This window comes from Callithrix jacchus, chromosome 8, assembly GCF_049354715.1.
Source record: "Callithrix jacchus isolate 240 chromosome 8, calJac240_pri, whole genome shotgun sequence".
Classification (NCBI taxonomy): domain Eukaryota; kingdom Metazoa; phylum Chordata; class Mammalia; order Primates; family Cebidae; genus Callithrix; species Callithrix jacchus.
This window is the reverse complement of record NC_133509.1, coordinates 105,372,507-105,396,661: the sequence shown is the minus strand read 5'-3', so window position 1 is coordinate 105,396,661 and position 24,155 is coordinate 105,372,507. Positions and strand designations below refer to the sequence as shown.

The 24,155-nt window shown below is 40.0% G+C and overlaps 2 protein-coding genes across 13 annotated transcripts in view; one reads left to right on the top strand and one right to left on the bottom strand.

Annotated features, from left to right (window-relative positions):
- LOC118144974 (disintegrin and metalloproteinase domain-containing protein 21) overlaps positions 1-10,843 on the bottom strand; it is a 38,887-nt gene extending 28,044 nt beyond the window's left edge. For 7 of the 12 annotated variants that reach the window (XR_013521329.1, XR_013521330.1, XR_013521333.1 and 4 more), the window contains exons 1-2: positions 10,779-10,843; positions 6,997-7,030 (exon numbers count right to left, since the gene is read on the bottom strand). The gene's annotated coding sequence lies outside the window, so the exon portion shown is untranslated. Of the gene's footprint in view, positions 1-6,903; positions 7,031-10,778 lie in introns of all 12 variants that reach the window. The other 5 variants (XR_013521332.1, XR_008474467.2, XM_035260864.3 and 2 more) reach the window with 2 other exon arrangements.
- Positions 10,844-10,896: 53 nt separating this feature from the next.
- The window catches only part of SYNJ2BP (synaptojanin 2 binding protein), a 51,920-nt gene continuing 38,661 nt past the window's right edge, over positions 10,897-24,155 (top strand). Inside the window, exon 1 of the mRNA XM_009006258.5 lies at positions 10,897-11,065. Within this exon, the coding sequence (XP_009004506.1) occupies positions 11,002-11,065 (64 nt within the window). The 5' untranslated portion in view covers positions 10,897-11,001. The remainder of the gene's footprint in view (positions 11,066-24,155) is intronic.

The window sequence follows — 24,155 nt, the reverse complement described above, 5'->3', positions numbered from 1 at the left end:
CATTTATGCGGCCAACAAACATGACAAACAGTGCATCATCACTGGTCATTAGAAAAACGCAAATCAAAACCACAATGAAATACCATCTCAGGCCAGTTAGAATGGCAATCATTAAAAAGTCAGGAGACAACAGATGCTGGAGAGGATGTGGAGAAATAGGAATGCTTCTACCCTGTTGGTGGGAGTGTAAATTAGTTCAACCATTGTGGAACACAGTGTGGCGATTCCTCAAGGATCTAGAACCAGAAATACCATGTGACCCAGTAATGGGATTACTGGGTATATACCCAAAGGATATATCCTATAAAGACACATGCACACATATGTTTATGGCAGCACTATTTACAATAGCAAAGACTTGGAACCAACCCAAATCTCCATCAACAATACACTAGACAAAGAAAATGAGGCACATATACAGCATGGAATACTATGCAGCTATAAAATAGAATGAGTTCGTGTCCTTTGCATGGACATGGATGAAGCTAGAAACCATCATCCTCAGCAAACTAACACAGGAACAGAAAACCAAACACCACATGTTCTCACTCATAAGTGGGAGTTGAACAATGAGAACACATGGACACAAGTAAGGGAACATCACATACCAGGGCCTGTTGTGGGGTAGGGGGTAAGGGAAGGGAGATCATTAGGACAAATACCTAATGCATGTGGGGCTTAAAACCTAGATGGAGGGTTAATAGGTGCAGTAAACCACCATGGCACATGTATATCTATGTAACAAACCTGCATATTCTGCACATGTATCCCAGAACTTAAAATAAAAATTTAAAAAAATAAAAACTTTTTTTTTAAACTTTCAGGAAAACATCAAAAAGTAACATGCTGGTGAGGTTGTGGAGAAAAGGGAACCCTTATACACTGTTGGTGGGAGTGTAAATTAGTTCAACCATTGTAGTAAACAGTATGGTGATTGCTCAAAGATCTGGAATCAGAACAACCATTCAACCCAGCAGTCCCATTACTGAGTATATAACCAGAGGAAGGAACAGAAAGCATTCTACCATAAAGACACATGCACACGAATGTTCATTGCAGCACTGTTTACAACAGCAAAGACACGGAATCAACCTAAATGCCCATTAATGACAGATTAGATCAAGAAAATGTGGTATATATATATACCATGGAATATTATGCAGCCATAAAAAAAGAATGAGAGCATGTGTTTTGTGGGAATATAGATGGAACTGGAGGCTATCATCCTTTGCAAACTAACACAGGAGCGGAAAACCAACTACCACGTTTTCACTTATAAGCAGAAGCTAAACGATAAGAACGTAAGAACACAAAGAAGGAAATGACAGACACTAGGGTCTGCTTGAGGGGGGAAGTTGGAAGGAAGGAGAGGAGCAAAAAAGATAATTATTGGGTACAGGGCTTTCATAATATGTACAACAAAGCCCCATGACACATGTTTATCTATGTAACAAACGTTCATATGTTCTCCCAAACCTAAAATTAAGACCAAAAAAAAAAGAAAAAAAAATAGATTCCAAATTCGTATTCTGAAGCTAGCCTAATCCTGATAATACAACTTCATAGTAAAGCATATGATATGTGCTTTCATTTTAGCCTCTTCACCAGATAAACATGCTGATCAGTTTATCTGGTGCATGGATGCAGTGCACTGGATGCAGCCAATGAACTGAAAATGTGTTATTTCCTATTCTGATAATAAAAGAGCCATCAGAAAAAATCTGCATTCATATAGCATAGACACAGATATTTATTTACAGGTTTGCCTCCAGGGCTATGTTAACTCACCTGCCTCTGGCATAATATAATCTAAAGAGATCTAGACTGTTTGAATATACAGAAACCCTTCTTCAGATTCACTTCATCGAGTATTATGCTGATGGGGCTGCTTTGTTGGTTCACTGGAGATCTTATTAAGAGATACGCATCCCAGGGCTAGGAAAGATTTGAGGACATGATACTTTATTAGAGCATTTAGGGGTCTAGGGGTTAAAGCCATGGTGGGATATACCCCCAAAGTAAAGGCAAATTGCTTCATTTTGCATTCCCTATCACAAAGAAAAAGATGGTGTCTGCTATATTCCTCCATGGGTTGTTGAAGCAAACATTTCCACCTGTGACTACTACTCTGGCCCATATACTAGATAATAATGAAGTGGTCATGTTTGAGTAGGGCCCAAAACAAGAAGTGACCTTGCTGTGGGTCCAGGCTGTCATGTGAAGGCGTTAAGGATATGCCAATCCAAAATAGGCCAAATTGGCATATTGATTATTTCAAGCTGAAAGCACTTCAAAAACTGCATTTCCAAAAATAGCCATTTGACCTGCTGGTTCCCAAATGTAGCAAACCATAAAAGTTCCATACAGACTAGGAGTTCAAGACCAGTCTGGCCAAAATGGCAAAACCCTGTCTCTACTAAAAATACAAAAATTACTTTGGAAGGCCAAGGCAGGTGGATCACTTGAGGTCAGAAGTTTGAGACCAGCCTGGCCAATATGGTGAAACCCCGTTTCTCAAAAATTAGCCAAGCCATGGAAGTGCACATCTGTAATCCCAGGTGCTTAGAAGGCTGAGGCAGGATAATTAGAGAATTGCTTGAGCCCAGAATGTAGAGGTTGCAGTGAACCAAGATTGTGCCACTGCACTCCAGCCTGGGCAGCAGAGCAAAACTCTGTCTCAAAAAAAAAGAAAGAAAAGAAAATCCAGGTGTGGTGGCACATGCCTATCATCCCAGCTACTCAGGACACTGAGGCATGAGAATTACTTGAGCCTGGGAAGCGGAGGTTGTATTGAGCTGAGTTCGCATCATGGCACTCCAGCCTGGGTGACAGAGTGAGACTGTAGAAGGAAAAAAAAAAAGTTCCATAGAGAAAGATGCTTTTTCTGTACTAGGACAAGACAATAATCCTCTCACCAGAGACTGGAAATGATGCTGCAATGGACCTATACAAAGAAACTTAATAGCCCTTACCTTCTACTAGCTTTACCCCTCCCCAGTATATATCCTAGCGACCTTCCTGGAATTACTGCCCTTAGCCTAGATCCCTTTGTCCTGTCATTTTTTCATAGATGTGTTGTTCTTCGTCTAAAAAATATAAAAGCTTTCATTTGGGCCATTTCTTCAGATCTTCACTCTCTTGTGAGATCCCCCTGTACATGTAAAACATAATAAAAACTTGTATCCTTTTCTCCTCTTAATCTGTCTTGTGTCAATTGTTCCTAGACCCAGTCAGAGATGGGTGGAAGTGATCTGTAACATTCCCTACAAATTTCGGTGCCCAATATGGGGCATCCTTCACTGCCTGGAACACCGCTTGCTTGAAACTGCTGCACCTGAAATCCTGGCCCTCTGACAAAAGTAAGAATTCTTAACACTGTCAGTCTGCTGGATCTCTGCCTGTGGGGGATCTCTGCCTGTAGTAAAGGTGAGAGTGGTAAGACTCTTTTCTTCCTCTTTCCCACTCTAAATTTAGACTGGCAGGACAAAACATTTATGTGAACTAGTTTTGGGGGCAAAGTGACTTTAGTGTTTATAAGTAGTCTTGTTTTTCATTTGATCCTTTCCCCCCACCCCCAGAGTTAGTCTTTGCTTTGCTTTTGTCTTTTTGGGTAGTTTGTTGTAAGGTGGAAAATCATAAGAAGAATCTCATTTCATTTTGTTTTATGTCTTGAGAGCTTGGCTTTGTAACCAAGTGCAAATTTCTCTCTCTGGTCTCTGTCACTTGGGGAACATGATTGTCAAGTCATGTCTGGCAGCCAGCCAAAAGGCTGGGAACTTGAGATACAAAGTGACAAGCAGGATTCTCCCTGTCTGACTGTGCCAACTCTCAGGGGGGTTTTCTCTTAAGAAGCTCTGATTTATAAGGAGCTTTTGTCATCTCAACCTTCGTTGCTTAGTTAGCATAACATGGAAGTCACATATAATGACCCCCAGTTCCATCCATGTTGTTGCAAATGATGGTGTTCTTTTTATGGCTGAATAGTACTCCACTGGGTATATGTATTACTTATACACAATGCAGCAAACCATAAGAGTTCCATAGAGACCAGGAGTTGTGTAATACATATATACAATGGAGTACTATTTTCCTTATCCATTCATCTGCTGATGGACACTACCTTGCTTCCAAATCTTGGCTATTATGAATAGCGCTGCAATAAACATGGGAGTGCAGACATCTCTGGTATACCGATTTCACTTCCTTTGGCTAAATACCTACCAGTGGGATTAGTGGATTTTATGGTAACTCTACCTTCAGTTTTTTGAAGAACCTCCAAACTCTTCTCCATAGTGGTTGTACTAATTTACATTCCTACCAACAGTGTACAAGGGTTCCCTTTCCTCCACATCTTTGCCAGGATTTGTTATTGCCTGTCTTTTGGATAAAGCCATTTTAACTGGGGGAAAAAGACATCTCATTATAGTTTTGATTTGCTGATGATCGATGATGTTGAGCATCTTTTCATATACTTATTTGCCATTAGTATGTCTTCTTTTGATAACGGTTTATTCAGACATTTTCCCCATTTTTTAAATCGAATTATTAGATTTTTTTTCCCTAGAGAGTTTTTCGAGCTCCTTATATATTCTAGTTATTAATCCCTTGTCATATGAGTGGTTTGAAAATATTTTCTCCCATTCTGTGGGTTTGTCTTTTGTTGATAGTTCCTTTCCTTTGCAGATGTTTTTAACTTGATGTGATCTCATTTGTCCATTTTTGCTTTGATTGCCTGTGCTTTTGGGGTATGACTCAATAAGTTTTTGCCCAGAGCAGTGTCCTGTAGAGTTTCCCCCAACATTTTCTTGTAGTAGTTTCATAGTTTGAGGTCCTAGATATAAGTCTTTAGTCCATTTTGATTTGATTTTTGTATATGTTGAGATGTAGGGGGTCTAGTTTCATTCTTCTGCATGTGGTCATCCAGTTTTCCTAGCACTATTTATCGATGGGACTGTGTTTTCCCCAACATATGTTCTTGGCAACTTTGTCAAAAAATGAGTCCATTGTGTGTTTACTTCTAGGTTTTCTCTTCCATTTCACTGGTGTATGTGACTCATTTTGAATGCATCAGCAATGTCAGTGTGAACAGCTGAGAGGAATTCAGGCAGCAGAACCAGGACACTAGTGACTGCAGCCAGTGATGAGACAGCAAATGACAACTGCAGTGTGACCTTTAGCAAGTGATTGAGTTTAAGTTTTATCATCAATAAAATTCATTTATTCATTTAAAGGCTACTATGAGGACAGACATGGTAGCTTATACCTGTAATCCCAAACCTTTGTGGGGGCTGAGGAAGGAGGATTGCCTGAGGTGGGTAGTTTTAGATCAGCCTGGGCAACACAGCCTGTAGCAACCCTATTGCTACAAAAAAAAAACAAAAAAAAAAAGCCAAGTTTGTGTTGGCAACTCTTATACATACTGGAGATAAAGCAGTGAACAAGAAGCAGTGGGGCAGATGGCACAGCAAATGCAAAGACCTACTCAAAACCAAATGTATTTGTTTGAGAAACAGAGAAAAGTTCAGTATAGATGTAAAGTAATGAATGAGGGAAGGGGGTTGTGGTAGCAGATGAGTTAGAGAGCTTGACAAAGGCCAGATTATCTGGTCTTAGAGGCAATGTTAGGGATATTAATTTTTTTCTACATGAGATGGAAATGACTGAAAGATTGAGGTTGTGGCATGACATGAGCTGATTTACATTTTTGTAAGACTGCTCCAGCTGAAGGAAGAAGAGATGGGAGATATCGTGTGAGCAGCAGAAGAAAGCTTTCAGGAAGAATGGTAGAAGTAGAGGCAGTACATACTGATTTGTAATAAGCTGGTAGTATCAGAGATGATCAGATAGACTGTATTTTATGCATAGCAACAACTATACTTTTAATAGGTTGAATGTAGAATGCCAGGGAAAGAATGGAAGCAAAAATTGTTCTTAAGATTTTCTTTATCTTTTTTTTTTTCTCCCACTGTGCCCTCCAAGATTTTCATATGAACTAAGTAAACTGAATTACTCAAGGAAGGGGAACAACTAAGGGAGGTATAAGTTTAGGGGTATAAGGATTAGAAACTCTCATTTTATCATAATTTAAGATTAAGGGCTACAGAATGCGGAAGCTCAGTGAAGAGACATGAGAGCTGGTATATTAATGGCATTATAGCCAGGGGACCGAATTAGATTTCTTGAAAAGATACCATATATATACAGAAGAACAAAGAGTATCAATCAAAAAGGACAGCAGAAGATGAAATAATTGTAAATGCCTTGTGGATACCTGCTGACATCAATAGCTGGGGTCAGCAGTGCAAATTTCTGTAAGAACTTGAAAATTAAAGAAATAATACTATTATCAGGGCTAAACTTTAAAGCCAACATGTGGTGGGTCAGAGCAGAGATATGAATACCAAAGGCTGTGACTTCACTGTAATCTGTGTCATGGGCTGTGTTGTATGCCTGCCAAATTCTGCTGAAGTACCTCTAAATGTAACCATATTGGAGAAAAGGTGTTTAAAGAGGTCAAAGTAAGTTCAAATATGGTCCTTAGGGTGGGCCCTAATCTAATATGAATGGTGTCTTTTTTTTTTTTGTGAGACGTTGTTTTCCTCTTGTTGCCCAGGCTGGAGTGCAATGGCACCATCTCAGCTCACTGCAACCTCCACCTCTTGGGTTCAAGCAGTTCTCTTGCCTCACCCTCCCGAGTGGCTGGGACTACAGGCATGCAGCACCACGCCCAGCAAATTTTTCTATTTTTAGTAGAGACGAGGTTTCACCACGTTAGCCAGGATGGTCTCAATCTCCCGACCTGGTGATCTGCCCACCTCAGCCTCCTAAAGTGCTGGGATTACAGCCATGAGCCACCGCGCCTGGCCTGGTGTCCTTATAAGACAAGGAAATTTGGAAACAGACCTGTGCACACAGAGGAAAGACCATGTGAAGACAAAGGTAGAAGATGGCCATCTGCAAGCCAAGGAAAGAAGCCTCTGAGGAAACCAACCCTACCAGCACTTCGATCTTGGACTTCCAGACTTCACGGCTGTAAAAAAATTAATTTCCATTGTTTAAGTCACCCAGTCTGTAGCATTAGTTACAGTAACACTAACAAACTAATATAACCTGATTAAGTGTAATATTAATACAACAAGGCCGGGCACGGTGGCTCACGCCTGTAATCCCAGCACTTTGGGAGGCTGAGGCGGGTGAATCACGAGGTCAAGAGATCGAGACCATCTCGGTCAACATGGTGAAACCCCGTCTCTACTAAAATACAAAAAATTAGCTGGGCATGGTGGTGCGTGCCTGTAATCCCAGCTACTCAGGAGGCTGAGGCAGGAGAATTGCCTGAACCCAGGAGGCTGAGGTTGCGGTGAGCCAAGATCGTGCCATTACACTCCAGCCTGGGTAACAAGAGCTAAACTCCATCTCAAAAAATAATAATAATAAAAATACAACAAAGTAAGAAAGTATGTCAATCAGAAAAGAGTTTCATCACCTAAGAAAGTATAGGGACAGTTCCAGGAGGTCTTCTTTGCCTCTCCTTCATTATCTTCCTGGACTGTAGATATGATGATTGAAGTTCCAAAATCCAGCTTAAGCATTTTGGACCATGAAGTTAAGGCTACACTCCAGGGGTGAACCACTGCACCCAGCCTGATTCCATAATTTTTCTCAATTGTTTCTTTTGAGTAGAATCTCATTTCCTCTGTCATTTCCTTTTCTACATATTAAAGCTCCCTCATTGTTTTTAAAAATTTATTTACTTTTATTATTTTTTTAACAGAGAAAGGGTCTTGCTCTGTTACCCAGGCTGGAGTGCAGTGCTTCAATCATAGCTCACGGCAGCCTCTAACCCTTGAGCTCAAGTGATCCTCCTGCCTCAGCCTCCCAAGTAGCTGGGACTACTGGTCTATCATCAACCCCAGCTAGCTTCCTCATCCTTCCATTGTTACTGGAAAGGGGTCCTGAGCCAGATGTCCAAGAGACGGTTCTTGAACCTTGTGCAAGATAGAATTTGGGGCAAATCCACAGAGTAAAAGTGAAAGCAAGTTTATGAAGAAAGTAAAAGAATAAAGAATGGCTACTCTATAGGCAGAGCAGCCCCAAGGGCTGTGGCTTGGTTATTTCTTGATTGTGGCTGGACTGTGGCTAAAGAAGTGGTGGATTATTAATGAGTTTTAGGGAAAACAACTGGGCAATTTCTGGAACTGAGGGTTTCTCCCCTTTTCAGACCATGTAGGGTAACTTCCCTGACGTTGCCATGGCATTTGTAAACTGTCATGGCGCAGGTAGGAGTGTCTTTAATATGCTAATGCATTATAATTAGCATATTATGAGCAGTGAGGATGACCAGAGGTCACTTTAATCACCATCTTGGTTTTGGTTGGTTTTGGCTGGTTTCTTTACCGCATTCTTTTATCAGCAAGGTCTTTGTGACCTGTACCTTGTGGTGACCTATCTCATCCTGTGACTAAGAATGCCTAACTTCCTGGGGATGCAGCCCAGTAGGTCTTAGCCTTATTTTACCCAGTCCCTATTCAAGATGAAGTCACTCCAGTTTAAAAGCCTCCGACACCATTATTCCCATACTTCCATTAGAGAATAAAGGCAAATTCATATACCCCATCTCTCACCCTACTTATTACCAGTATTTCCTCAATTTACTTAGTGATACTTTTTTCTTTCACTGCCCTCTGTGTTTCTTTTGAAGCTGTGTGCTCAGATGAAAAGGATAATCTTTCCAGATACCGAGAGGGGATTCCCCCCCCACCACCCCAACAGTGGTCTGCAAGAAACCTTGTGTTTTTTCCTTACAAATCTCCTCATTGATGACTTCTTGATTTTTCCCACATTTCTATTTGATCTTTTCTCTTCTGACATTACAATGTCATTTATTTAATTTAATTAATTTATTTTATATAGAGTCTCGCTCTGTTGCCCAGGATGGAGTGCAGTGGTGTGACTTCAGCATACTACAATCTCCATTTCCCAGGTTCAAGTGATTTTCCTGCCTCAGCCTCCCATGTACCTGGGACTACAGGCCCGCGCCACCATACTTGGCTAATTTTTTTGTATTTTTAGTAGAGATGGGGTTTCACTATGTTGGTCAGGCTTGTCTCAAACATCTGACCTCAAGTGATCTGCCCACTTCGGCCTCCCAAAGTGCAGAAATTACAGGTGTGAGCTACTGCACCCGGGCCCCAATGTCTTTTTTTTGTATTTTACTTTTTTTCATTTATCATTCTCTGCCTTTTATAATGATAATTTTATTCACTCACCCAACCAACATGTAAGGAACCATTATCAATCCCTTTTTAAGATGGGGAAACAGAGTTCAGAGATGTTGGGTTCCTTGCTCGAAGACAGACAAGTGTTAAGGGAATGGAATGGAAACTTGAGCTCAGGTCTTAAGGCATAATCTGTGTTCTTTCCACTGTTTAATCTTAACTTCTCTCAGAGGGAGCAAATAAGAGGCTTCCCTGCCAAATCTGCCCCCATCTCCTCCAGTGTTTCTGTGTGATAAACATGGTAGCTGCTGCTTTGGTGTTTTGTTGTTGTTGTTGTTGTTGTTTTTTGAGATGGGGTTTCACTTTTGCTGCCCAGGCTGGTGTGCAATGGCGGGTTCTTGGCTCACTGTAACCTCCACCTCTTGGGTTCAAGGATTTTCCTGCCTCGGCCTCCCAAGTAGCTGGGATTACAGGCCTGGACCGTCACATCCAGCTAATTTTTTGTATTTTTAGTAGAGACAGCGTTTCTCCATTTCAGTCAGCCTGGTCTTAAACTCCCGACCTCAGGTGACCCACCTGCCTTGGCCTCCCAAAGTGCCGCTTTGGTTTTTTACTCTGAATTTGAATGTCTTTATATTGGCCTTGCACTTTCTAGTACTCTAAGATCCCCACCAATCCCTGTGGTCCTGGCTCTTAAGGCTTTTGTGTTTTTGACCCCTTAAGTTTCATTCAAGTTCAGTTTCGAATGTCTCATTCCAAAGGTCAGAAAGACTGGGCTAAAGTCTAAGTCGTGCATTAACCTTATTGTAACGGTTAAAAAATTAAAAAGATTGAATTTTCCCAGTTGCCAAAAGGATGAGACATTCCCCCACACCATTTCTTAAAAACTTTTCTTGAGCAAATTGTGATTATAATCTGTGCGTGTGTGTGTGTGTGTGTGTGTGTGTGTGTGTGTCTTTTTAAAAGCTAAATACCCAGGTACAAATAAAAAAATAAAAAATAAATAAGCCTCTTGTCAGATAAAAACCAGGAATTTTTTCCTAAGGTCCCAGGAGCCAACTCCTTGAAATGTAGGTATCAAGATAGCGCCCCTGTGTTCCACACTGCAGGAGTTAATCTAAGCACCTTGCTCCAAGCTTTAAATACCTGTTTGTCACAGAGATAACGTTTTATTTTTCCTTTGGATAAAGGCAACTAGCCAACACAGACGGCCACTCCAAGGGTAAACTACCAAAAAATTGAATACGAAACTATGTCAACTCGTCTTCCACGAGTACATGCGTGTGCTTTGGCTACATAAAAGATGAGATTTTCGTCTCTCTTTGCAATCTTATTAGTGGATTGCCTGTGACACCATTCCAGTCTGGTTCGATGCTTACAGAATAATACAACTTTTTTTCCTTTTCTACATTTGTTTAGATTTTCTAGGACGGCAGATTTTATTTTCTTTTTATTTTTTCTCGACAATATCAATTTGTTTAGGTCCCTTACTTTTACTAGCCACCCCCTTCCCACCTGCTTTCAATGGCAAATTAGAATGGTGGCTTGCCCCTTGCTCACCTCTTGCTTGACTTTGGGAAGCGGTGAAAAACTGCAACCCGTGGGCAGTAAGAACCACGATTCCCAGCATTCCCAGCGCTCCGAGTCCTTTGAACTTCCTTTTCCGGGTCTCGAGGCTGCTGAAACCGAAAGTGCTGTGCTGTGGGCGCAGCGCCGAGATTGATTCACCTTCACCTGCAGAACTCCAGCTGACCCACGTAGGAAGCCAGGCAAGCTGTAAAACATGAACGGAAGAGTGGATTATTTGGTCACTGAAGAAGAAATCAATCTTACCAGAGGACCCTCAGGTATGTGCGGAACAGGTCATTATCGGATAGTAGGGGATTAGAGGAGGTAATTGCCGACACCTCTGCTGCTGAGCGGGATTCACCTGGCCTCGGGGCAGGCAGGCCCCAACCTAGAGGTTTCCTGCAAAGCTTTGGGGTGCTTAGAGAAAATATATTGAATTCCATCATTAGCCAGATACGGGTCTGAGGAATCCACCTCAAAATCCAGTCGGGTGGCCACAAATATATATAGTCAAAAAGGGGTTCTTTCTGCAAATCCTGCTAGAAAAGCCTTTTTTAAAGCCTGCTTTTTTTAGACAGCTTACCTTGGGCACCACATCCTTCCGTTGCCTGTTCTATCACTCCCCCTACGAGGGATCGTTTAGTAAATTGGGAGCATAAACGGTGTGAACTCTGAATGCATAGCCGTTTTCCTCCAGCTGGGAACCCTTCCTCGCTCCTTTCGTTTCTGGGAAATTCATTTAGAGCGTCAACTAGAATGTTAAATCACGAAGAGCCCTTAGAAATCTTTTATTTACACAGTTTCCCTAACTTGGTTCTGCCACCAAATTACCCAGGGCTTTTTGGTTTTGCCTTTTATTTAAAAAATAAAAAAAGTTTAATTCCTGTGTCATTTGCAGGGATTTGGATTCAAAATGGGTGTGTCTGTGTGTATGTGTGTGTGTGTGTGTGTGAGTGTGTGTGTGTATATATATATATATATATATATATATTTTTTTTTTTTTTGTAATGAACACCTCATGTGATTTTGAGTAGCCAAACTGCTATCCTCTTCCTCCACTGAGGCTCTTCATTAAACCCGGCTCTTGACGTTACTGCGTTCTGCCTTCTATGGACTTTGTTGACTTTCCTTTACAGCTGTTTAGTTCATTGGTTAAAAGCTTTAGCTTTGGAATTACAGTATCTGGGTCCAAATCTTCTAACCTCTTACTGGTTCTTTGGTACTTATTGGCTATCTTAAGTGATGTAAGCCTTAGTTTACCATTTCTAAAATGGGGATGGTTGTAAATACACTTCGTAATGTTGTGAGAATGATGGAAAATGTTTACAACATTGCCAGACCCATGGTAGGCAGTGTCTCCTATTGTTATTGTTAATGGATGAATGGCTTAACTGACACAGTAAATTCTAATATTGTATTCCAAGAGTCTTTAATAAATCATCAAGTACTATGAGCTTCATTTCTGAAATGTTCCTGAAATTATTTCACTGCTATTTCCATTGCCACTACGTAAGGCAGTGCATCACCTTTTCTCATCTGCAGTTCTGCAGTAGCCTAATCATCATGGATAGATTATTCTTTATAAAATAGGACTTTCAGAATTACCCATACGTTGTGTCTTCTCTTCTTTTCTTTTCTTTTTTTTCTTTTTTGAGACAGGATCTCACTCTGTTGCCCAGGCTGGAGTGTAGTGGCACGATCCGAACTCACTGCAGCCTCTCCCTCCCAGGCTCAAGCAATCCTCCCATCTCAGCCTTTTGCGTAACTGGTACCACAGGTATACACTGCCATGTCTGGCTAATTTTTTTGCATTTTTAATAGAGACGATGTTTCGCTATGTTGCCCAGGCTGGTTTCGAACTCCTGAGTTCAAATGATCCACCCACCTCAGCCTCCCAAAGTGCTGGGATTATAGATGTGAGCCACTGCACCTGGCCTTCCTTTCTATTATAAAAAATTGGAAGTTGGTTTTACTTATTGGAATATAACTCATCACTAATATCATTATTATTATTTGTTTTTAGAGACGAAGTCTCACTTTGTTGCCCAGCATGGTCTTGAACTCCTGGACTCAGGCAGTCTTCCTGCCTTGGCCTCCTAAAGTGCTGGAATTACAGTCGTGAGCCACCACGCCTGGCTTGTCGCTAATCTTAATGGGTTAATGTCATGCTCCATTTGTGGACCGAAATTTTAGTCAAAGGCTCATTTGGTATGCCCAAGTTTCTTGGATTCATTTTTTTGCTATTTTATATAAATTTCTCCTTCACTCACTGTTAATATTTATTGACTTTTGAGGTTAACATAGAAAGTTACTTTTAAACCAAAATCTGTTTTTCTGTACTTTTCATTCATTGATAATTTGTTTTCTTAGTACCATTTAAAACAATGCTAGTTCCTTTTCTGATTGCTGTGCAAGTAGTAAAGGCTCTAGTTGTTCTGCTCCTGTTTTGCCACTTTCTTCTTTAGCCTAAATATCTTCAGTTATTTTTTATTTTATTTTATTTTATTTTTTTGAGATGGAGTCTTGTTCTGTTGTCAGGCTGGAGCTCAGTGGTGCCATCTTGGCTTACTGCAACCTCTACCTCCCGGGTTCAAGTGATTCTTCTGCCTCAGCCTCCCGAGTTGCTGGGGCTACAGGCGCATGCCACCACACCCAGCTAAGTTTTGTATTTTTAATAGAGACGGGGTTTCACCATGTTGGCCAGGATGGTATCGATATCCTGACCTTGTGATCTGCCCGCCTTCGTCTCCCAAATTGCTGGGATTATAGGCGTGAGCCACCGTGCCCAGCTCTTCACTTATTTTATTACCTCTCGAGATGTTTGAGATTTGATTTTTGCCTTTTGTTTAAGAATTTAATGTACTTTGACATAGTCCTTTTGCTGTGGCATCCACAGTGTTTTCAGATCTCCTGTCTAAAGCAGAGCAGAACCCTGATACTATCTCTTGTTCTAAACATGAAATCTTCTTAAAATTTAGTATAATGTCACTTCATCTTTTTTGGCATTTACAGTCATAAATTTCCTAGTGTTAGTATTTTCCCAAAACATTGGCATTGGCATTAGGACAAGCTTCAAGGACTATTTAAAGGGAATAATTATATCTAGCTAATATATTTCACTAAAAATGGTTTGATTTCTGTATCATGTACATATTACAAATGAATGTATTTATTTACGCAGTGGCTTCCTAAATTTTCATAAGCATTTCCATGTCTTAATCATATAAGTCAGTGAACTTCCTGGGAGAGTAGAGCCACAAATTTAGGAATGAACTTGGGTGAAAACAGTCATTTGAAATTTGGTTGGTTCAGTTAACAAGGAAAGGTTTCAAGTTCATGTTTATCCCAGAACTGGTTTCCTAGTATGTGATACTCTTCTTTTGAGTATCTAATTCTTCTTTTGAGAGTCTAATTCAGCTTTTCTTCATGGTATCATCATGAAGATATATAGGGAAGAGACTGAGTCTCAAAATACCACTAGAAACTTCTACATAATTTTGAAAGTCCCATAAGTATCTTTCTTTCTATAGAAGAAATATGAAAATCCTCTAATTTTAAGGTTGCATTTCTTTTGTAGACAGCGTTGTCACTCTTTGTCTTTGTACAGCTTTGTACTCAGGAACCTGATGGGTTAATCAGGTCCAAGAATGTATATGCTGTTGCCCATTTGTGTTCTGTCAGGGACAAGAATTATGAATATTTCCGCTGTTTGGGCCCATATTAAAAGGCACTTGAACTTGTTCTATGTGATCTGCTCTCTGCAAGGGAAGTAATGAAATCTCGGGGAAATTACGACAAAGTGAGTGAGAAGGCTAAAGAAACTTGACATGTGTTAGGTTGGTGCAAAAGTACCATTATTTTCTGTTTTCTTTTCTTTCTTTCCTTTTTTTTTTTCCTTCTGAGACTCATCATGCTCTGTCGCCAGGGTGGAATGTGGTGGCACAATCTTGGGTCACTGCAACCTCTGCCTCCCAGATTCAAGCAATTCTCTTGCCTCTGCCTTCTGGTAGCTGGGATTACAGATGTGTGCCACCATGCCCAGCTAATTTTTGTATTTTTAGTAGAGACAGAGTTTTACCGTGTTGACCAGGCTGTTCTTAAATTCCTGACCTCAAGTGATCTACCCACCTTGGCCTCCCAAAATGTTGAGATTACAGGTGTGAGCCACCGCATAAGTACCACTACTTTCAATGGCAGAACCACAGTTGCTTTTGCATCAACCTGCAAAATGCGTGGAATCTCTCCTGTTGTCTACTTTCTCCGCTGTAAGGAGGGTCTTGGACTAGATGACTTCAGAGGTCTCTTCCATTTCCAAGAGTTCATAGTTCTTTGGCCCATTCCACATGTTATTTTATGATTCCTACCATTTTGGGTTTTGTTTGTTTTGTTTTTGTTATTTGATTCCTGCCATTTTGGACTAATGGTATGAGCTGAAGAATTTCAGAGGCAGTGCTACAATCTGAAATGTCTTCAAGGGTTGAACAGTTTACCTGTTATCTTTTGTAGAATGCCGTTTCTCTTTTATTGCTGTAGGATTCCAATTTGATTAGAGTGTCTAAGACTCTCACTTTTTCTTTATCAAATTGAAAGTCTCTTAATGAGTCTTAAAACTTAGTTACTCTAAGAATTGTGACGAGACTTTTAGTATGTTTTTTTGCACTGCAACAGGTAAGAGATTGGCCATAAAGACAACCGTACACTGGTACTATGATTAGGATTTTTTTTTTTTGAGACAGAGTTTTGCTCATGTTACCCAGGCTGGAGTGCAATGGCCCGATCTCGGCTCACCGCAACCTCCGCCTCCTGGTTCAGGCAATTCTCCTGACTCAGCCTCCCAAGTAGCTGGGATTACAGGCGTGCGCCACCATGCCCAGCTAATTTTTTGTATTTTTAGTAGAGACGTGTTTCACCATGGTGACCAGGATGGTCCTGATCTCTTGACCTCGTGATCCACCCGCCTCGGCCTCCCAAAGTGCTGGGATTACAGGCTTGAGCCACCGTGCCAGGCCCAGGATTCTTTTTTTTGAGGTCTGAGGCCTCAATGGGTTTCAGCAAGTTACTCCTGATATGCCATCTTTAAAGAGGGAAGAGAATATTTGTTTTCCTACTTTCTTTAAAGGCCTTGGGGAAGGTGATGGGTTGATGGCAGTGTTTTAATAACGAATACTAAAGGAAGTATTGCCTTTCTGGTAGTGTGCTAGTTCATATATACACACACACATATATATTCTGAGCAATTCTCTTGCATACAGTCAAGTATATACTATATGTATACTGTACATACATACATATGCATTTAATCTTCACAGCAACCCGAGTGGTAAATATTTAATCCACATTATTAGATTGGGAAATTACCTTAGCAAGGTCAACGACTTGTCCAATTTCTAATACAGGTAAGTTTCAAAGGATTTTAACCCAGGTGTGTTAATTCTGCTCTACCATATACTACTTTCCACTGCAGTAGCCATGTTTAAGAAGTTGACTGCCAACCTTTCTCTGACCTTTATTTTATTACATCATGCCTTATTCCCAGAAGCATGTGATGCATCTTAATGACTATCATAACCTACAGTGGAAAGTTTTTATAGTTTGCTCTTGATAGAGCTGAGGGCATATCAAGATGAGTACCTAAAATCAAGATGCCCCATTAAGCTCTATCATTTAAGCCCTTGTAGACCTGTCATGAGTTGGGTTTAACGCTAACTGAAACTGCTGCTAATAATTTCCTGATCTATTCCTTTCTTCATGTATCAAATAGATGTGAAACTAAATGCTATATCCTTGCCCTATTTTCTCTTGCTTGCACAAAGTCTAGTCTTTATGGAATTTACAATCCAATAGAAATATGATGTTCACATATGAAAAATTAAATCTCAGTGCAAAGGTGCAGATAGTTAAGGAAAATGATGAGCAAGTAGTTAGTGGGAGGGCAAAGGAAGTGTGGAAAGGAGCATGGTAATCTGACCCTGTGTTGGAAAAGTTCCAGAATGCAGCTACTGCTGAGGACCATTAAAATGGTCAATTAAAAGAAGGTGGAACTTGTGGGTCTTCTGGAATGGAAAGGCTTTAGGCTAAGCCCAGTGCCAGGGATGAGTATGGTCTAAGCAATAATAGAGAAAAGAAAATAAGCAAAGCATATTCTGAGGTTAGTGAGAAAACCAGCCTAGATAGAAGGGAATTTTCCTTTGGGAGATTCAAGAGAGGAGCTGAGTAGTAACTGAGTAGGTGAAGATCAGATTTAGTGTTAGTATGGAAATCTAACCTTTCTCTAATGCTCTGTCTGCATTCCTTCTACTTCCTAGTCATTGTTTGGGACTCAGTTCAGAGTTAGCTCCTCCAGGAAGCCACCTTTATTTAGGGTAGATGCTCTCTTATTGTCAGTATTATATACCATTTACAGACTGCCTGTAATGCCAAGCTAAACACTTTACCTTGTCCCCTTCTAAAAAGGAAGAGATGAAATGGTTATTATCCCCATTTTAGAAATGAGGAAACCTTGACTTCTGCATCATACAACTCTTTAAGTGCGGATTTGAATCCGGGTCTGTGTGACTTAAAATTCCAAGCTCTGAACCACTATAAATAATTTTGTTTCTACTTGCTTTCTCACTTATGTCTCCTCCTTCTTCTGCTTCACTTTGAGCTCTTCTAATTCAAAGAATGTATATTTTATTGCTTTCTTTTGTTTAACTTTTGTTTTAGGTTTAGGAGTACAGGTATAGGTTTGTTGTATAGGTAAACAGTGTCGTGTGGGTTTGTTATACAGATTATTTCATCACCCAGCTATTAAGCCTGGTACCTGTTATTTTTCCTGATCCTCTCTCTCCTCCCGGCCTCCACCCTAAGTAGGCCCCAGCATCTGTTGTTCCTCTCTATGTGTTATTATTTAGCTCCCACTTATAAGTAAGAACATGTGATATTTGGTTTTCTGTTCCTGTGTTAGTTTGCTAAGGATAATGGCCTCCAGCTCCATCCATGTTCCTGCACAGGACATGATCTTTTTCTTGTTAGTGGCTGCATAGTATTCCATGGCGTATATGTACCACATTTTCTTTGTCCAGTCTACCATTGATGGGCATTTAGATTGATTCCATGTCTTTGTTATTGTGGTTGGTGCTGCAGTGAACATACACATGCACGTGTCTTTAATATTTTGTAATGCTTTGTCTAGTGCATGACACCCAGTGGTCAGTAAATGTTCATGAAATGACTGAGCAATCTGATAGATGTCAGAATAATATAATGGAATGTTTATTTATTTATTTATGACACAGGATCTTACTTTGTCACCCAGGCTGGAGTACAATGGCATGATCTTGGCTCACTGCAGCCTTGACCTCCTCCTGGGCACAAGTGATTCTCCTGTCTCAGCCCCTCAAGTAGCTGGGACTACAGGCATGCACCACCACACCTGACTAATATTTTTATTAGCTATATTTTTCATAGAGACAGGGTTTCATCGTGTTGCCGAGGCCGAAACTCCTGAGCTCAAGTTATCTACCTGCCTTGGCCTCCTAAAGTCCTAGGATTACTGGTGTGAGCCACCATGCCCAATGTAGTTATTTAATTTTAGATAGGGTCTTGCACTGTCACCCAGGCTGGAGTGTGGTGGCACTATGACAGTTCACTGCAACTTCAACCTCTTGAGCTCAGTGATCCTCCTGCCTCAGCCCCCCACAGTGCTGAGATTCCAGGCGTGAGCCACTGTGCCTGCCATAATATCATGTTTTAAATAAAGATAAGTAGTGACATGATCTGTTTCAGCTTTTGAAAAGTGCTAAACATGGTTCTTCACTAAATACAATTTGAGAAAGAGAGAATGAGGATGTATACATTTTATCATGATGGACAGGAAACTGGCTAAGATATCAGAAACAATAAGAAGAAATAGATGGAACACCTCTTGGAGAGAATGGAGTAAATGGAACAATTCTCTAAAGATTGCTTCAAGGATCAGTGTTAAGATCTTTTCAAAACAATACTTAAGAAAGACTGTACAATAAGATATCTAGGAATTACTTTGGGGAAATAGGCAAGCTGATAGATGTTCAACTGTAGAAACATTTTGTGAAGCCATGTGACTAGGTAGAAAAGTGATCAATGATTACATTTGATACTTACACAATTATTTAGTGAGGGAAAAATAGGCAAACTGTACTTAGATGATAGAGTCAGAACTGCTGGTTTCAGAAGACTGAAAAATAAAAGTAAAACTATTTTTTAAATGTTTTTAGCATTTATTATGTGCCTACACTATGATTAGGAATCATGGATACTAGAATCAAGAATAAGAAATGATCCCTATTTTTAAGAATTTTGCAGTTCAGACCAGGCACAGTGGCTGTTGCCTGTAATCTCAGCACTTTGGAAGATCGAGAAGGAGGACTGCTTGAGCCCAGAAGTTCAAGACCAGCCTGGGCGACATAGCAAGACCCCCATCTCTACCAAAAAACAAAACAAAACAAAACAAAACATTAGCTGTGCTTGGTGGTGCATGCCTGTAGTCCTAGCTACTTGGGAGGCTGAAGTGGGAGAATTACTTGAGCCTAGTAGTTTGAAGTTTGAGGGTAATTATGATAAGCAGGTGCTAGGTACCCTGAAGAGGTAGCATAGCCAAAGAGCTATAGACCTTCATAAGATACGTTTCGTTTCTTATAGATTCAGACTCAGTGGGCCATTACAGACAAAAGACCCAAGAAACTTAGTAATGCCTTTAGGAAACATTGTGGAAACAAATTAGATAATGTCCTTCTTTCCTTTTACAAAACTTGGTGTATTCATGCTTGCTGCAATTTGCAGTCAGATAAGAAACAGTAGAGTAAGAAAAAGTTGAAAAGAGGACACTGGCAAGTATCTGGGAAGGGGAGAGCATATAGATTGTAATATGAGGGAAAACCGAAGAAACTGAAATATTTTATTTTGGAAAACAAGGGAACATACAGAAGCATGATCTAGTGGAGACCAGGCCTATATTTTCAGTGCTTGGGCAAGGGCTTATTATAGAGTAAGAGAAAAAGGATGCCTACCTAGATATTTGAAAGAGAAGTTTAGGAGCAATAAAAAGAGGTCCCGTTGTATGTCCTGGTGAGTACTGCCTGAAACCTATGTGGTATGGCATATTCTTTTTGCCACTATTAGATGGAGCATCAAGTTGGGGAGGGACCAACTGTGGGCATTGTACGTTGCTTTTTGTTGTTGCACCATCTGTCTGTTCCTTTGAAGTAAAAAACTTTTCCTCTTTCTCTTCTTTTTTGTCAATGCATATTTGTTGCTGTCTTTTAGGGGAGGTAACAAAAAGGTTTTATCTTGAGACCAGAGAGTTTCTCCAGAGAATTTAAGTTTTGGATGAAAAGATGCCTATTTAACCACCTGAGTTGCTCATTTGAATCATTAATTCATCTTTTTGTCAATCCACACATATTTGTTGAGCAATTACTGTGGGAAAAGCTTCTGTGTTAGGCACTGTGGATACAACAGAGAATTGTGTTTTAGTGTAATTGCAGTGAGCAGCAGAGCATAGTGTTTAAGAGCCAGAATGAGGCTGGGTGCAGTGGCTCATGCCTATAATCCTAGCACTTTGGGAGGTCAAGGTGGGTGGATCATCTGAGGTCAGGAGTTCAAGACCAGCCTGGCCAACATGGCAAAACCCCATATCTATTAAAAATAAAAAATTAGCCAGGCATAGTGGTGAGCACCTGTAGTCTCAGCTACTTGGGAGGCAGAGGCAAGAGAATTGCTTGAACCTAAAAGGTGAAGGTTGCAGTGAGCTGAGATCGTGCCACTGCACTCTATCCTGAGTGACAGAGCAAGACTCAGTCTCAAAAGAAAAAAAAAAATCAGAGTGCTTGAATTCAGATCCTTACTCTGTAACGCACTAATTGTGTGACCTTGTGCAAGTCATCTCACTTCTGTCTGCCCCAGTTTCCTCAGCTATAAATGAGAGTATTCTTAGCATCTACTTATAGAGTTGTGAGGTTTAAATGATTTATTTTTTGAGACAGAGTTTCGTTCTTGTTGCCCAGGCTAGAGTACAGTGGCGCGGTCTCAGCAACCTCTGCCTCCTGGGTTCAAGCGATTTTCCTGCTTCAGCCTCCCAAGTAGCTGGGATTACAGGTGCCTGCCACCAAGCCCAGCTAATTTTTTTGTATTTTCAGTAGAGAAGGGGTTTGCTGGGATTATAGGCATGAGCCACTGCGCCAGGCCGATTTTTGTTTTATAAATATATTTGTAGTGATAATTCTGTACCAGGTACTGTCCTAAGCACTTTACCACAAAACTCATTTAATTCACTGAAGTACTGTCATGGTACTGCTATATGGGGAGTAGACTTTATGGGGCAAGAGTTGAGTCATCCAGGAAGGGTAGGGTAAGCTGTGTCAGCAATTTCAGGTATATGGGGCTTCTATTTCTATTTTTCCCTCCTTTTATGCCTTATTTAGTTTATTAAAAACACTTTTACTGCAATAGTCCTGTCCAAACAAACAAAAAACCTGCTAGAGGCTCCCAGAAACATTTTTAACCTTGCAAGATTTCCCTAGAACTAGAAACGTTAGAAATTCCTGACCTAGGTGTAATTTTCGATTCCAGTAACAGTCAGTTGACACCACTTGGGCTCTGTGTATGTACTAGGTACTATATTGGCACATGAGGTACAAAAATGAATACAAGCTAATTACTTTGTCTACTAGGAATGAATATTGCAATAGGGTAATGAGACAATTAAACAAGTGATTTCATGTTTTCAGGCAAAGGGAAGAAGACATCCAAAGTCATGGAGATAAGCAGTAGCTGTGGGTGGGGGATGATAGGGTGAAAAGCAAGGAGATAGCAAATATTAGATTTTGTTTACTGCATCAAGCAAAGTAGAGAATGTCCAAAGATATCTAGAAAGGAGATTATGAAGATTATGGGGATTTTGAGTTTAAACTCCCATCTTCTACATTTTTTTAAACTTTCATTTAATCTTGGTGATATACTTAGAATTTCTTTAGAAATCATTTTATCATTTTTGCATAGGAAATAGTAGAAAAAGTCTGTAAGGAGGATACAATAACTTTTTTTTGCTTAATTATGATGAAATTGGTGCTTTGAGAAACTTTAGCCTTTTATTTATTATTTCTAATGTTAGTACAGAAGTAATTGTGGTTTTTGCTATTTAAAAAACCCTGCAGTTATTTTTGTACCAACCTAGTAAGTAGGAGTCAATAATAAATGTTTAGAATTAATCACTAGGTTCATCTCAACTTTAATGAGGTGTGATTCACATTCAATGAAGTGTAAGTGTAATCACCTAATAGGTCCTTATTACTTGCTTGCTGCCTTGACTGAGCCAATTTATCAAGACAGGGGAATTGCAATAGAGAAAGGTTTACTCACACAGAGGTGGCTGTGCAGGAGACTGGAGTTTTATTATCAGTCTCCCTGAAAACTCAGGGATCAGGGTTTTTAAGGATAATTTGGCAGGTGGAGGGTTGGAAAGTGGGGAGCACTGATTGGTCAGGTCAGAGATGAAATCATAGGGAAGCTGTCCTCTTTTGCTTTGTCATTTCCTGTATGGGGACCACATAAGACTGGATGAGCCAGTTTATAGATCTCAGTGGTGCTGCCTGATCCATCAAGTGCAGGATCTGCAAAATATCACAAGCACTGATATTAGGTTTTGTAATAGTGACGTTATCCCCAGGAGCAATTTGGAGAAGTTCAAAATCTTGCAGCCTCCAACTGCATGACTCCTAAATCAGAATTTCTAATCTTGTGGCTAATTTGTTAGTCCTTCAAAGGCAGCATAGTCCCCAAGCAAGAAGAGGGTTTATTTCAGCAAAGGTCTGTTATCTTTATTTCAAAGTTAAACTTTAAGTTAAGTTCCTCCCAAAGTTAGTTTGTCCTACACCCAGAAATGACCAATCACAGTTTGGAGGTTAGAAGCAAGATAGATGGAGTCAATTAGGTCAGACCTCTTTCACCATGATAATTTTCTCAGCAACAATTTTTGCAAAGGCAGTTTCATAAGCATTATAAATATAAAGTTTATTGTGTAGTTGTTGGATGTGTTATTCTGCAAAGGTAACCTGATGTTTCTTGTGTGTGTGTGGCGGGGGGCGGGGGGGGGTAGGCCACCTCCTGCCCTGCTTATGCCTGACTAGCTACCTACTAGCTAGAGATGGGGTTTTGCCATGTTGTCCAGGTTGATCTTATATCATTTTAACATATAAGCCTAATATGTATCTCTTGGACTTGCAGAGGTTCCTTTTGGAAAAGAATTAATATTAGAATTTGAAATTTGGTTATGGAAAGCATGTCAAATAATGCAGGTTGAAAACAATCAAAACAAGATCACAAGACACAGTAAAATAATAGTCATTAATTAAGTCAAGGTGATAATTGAAAGCAAAGACCTTTACTCTTTAGTAGAAAGGAGACTCGGTTTCCCAAACAATCAAAGACCTAATAAAGACAGCACAAGACCAACACATCTTTCTCTCTGTTTTTATAGATTACTCAAAAGATGAACAAGTTTTTTATTCTCTCATTATATGAAAATCTCGTTTAAGAGAAAACCAAATTCTACCTTTGCATCAGTATAATGCTAAAGCTAGCTTTAATAAACAGATCTGTCTAATCTCAATCAGCTTTGAACACACAAGATTTCCATAACCCTTTTATAATCTCTTACAGTTTTCTGTTAAAGAGCAGATCAGTGCCCCCCAAACCCCATTATTTTGACTTAGGCCTTGAATCAGTGTGCTTTTGATGTTAATGCTCAATTTGGTTTTGATGCTCAGTTTTTTAAAAAGTGAAGCAATCCCCTTCTAATTTTAGCCAACTTGATCACTCACAAAATTCATGAGATTCATTTTCCACAAACCTTTTATTAGCTTGGTGCAAAAGTGATTGCGGTTTTTGCCATCACTTTTGTACCAACCTGATATAACTTGTTCAGACTTTCAGTTTTGTCCTATACTTCCTTTTTGATGTTGGCATTCTACCTGAGGATAGAAATTTATTATACATTTATTTCCCCCTTATCATTCATTCATTCATTTATTATTTCCCATAAACCTTCTACAATCTGTTTAAACCTTTAGTTTTGTCTTATATTGATTTTTTGATATTGGCACTCTACCTTAAGAGAGAAATTTACATTTCCTTATTTCTTATCCTTGATCAATGGATTGATTGATTGATGATTAGCTGAAAGGGTCTCACCCTGTCACACAACTCGAAGTGCAGTGGCATGATCACAGCTTACTGCAGCCTCATCCTCCTGGGCTTTGGCGATCCTTTCCCTTTAATCTCCTGGATAGCTGGGACTATAGGCACACACCACCACACCCAGATAATTTTTCATATTTTTTGTAGAGACGA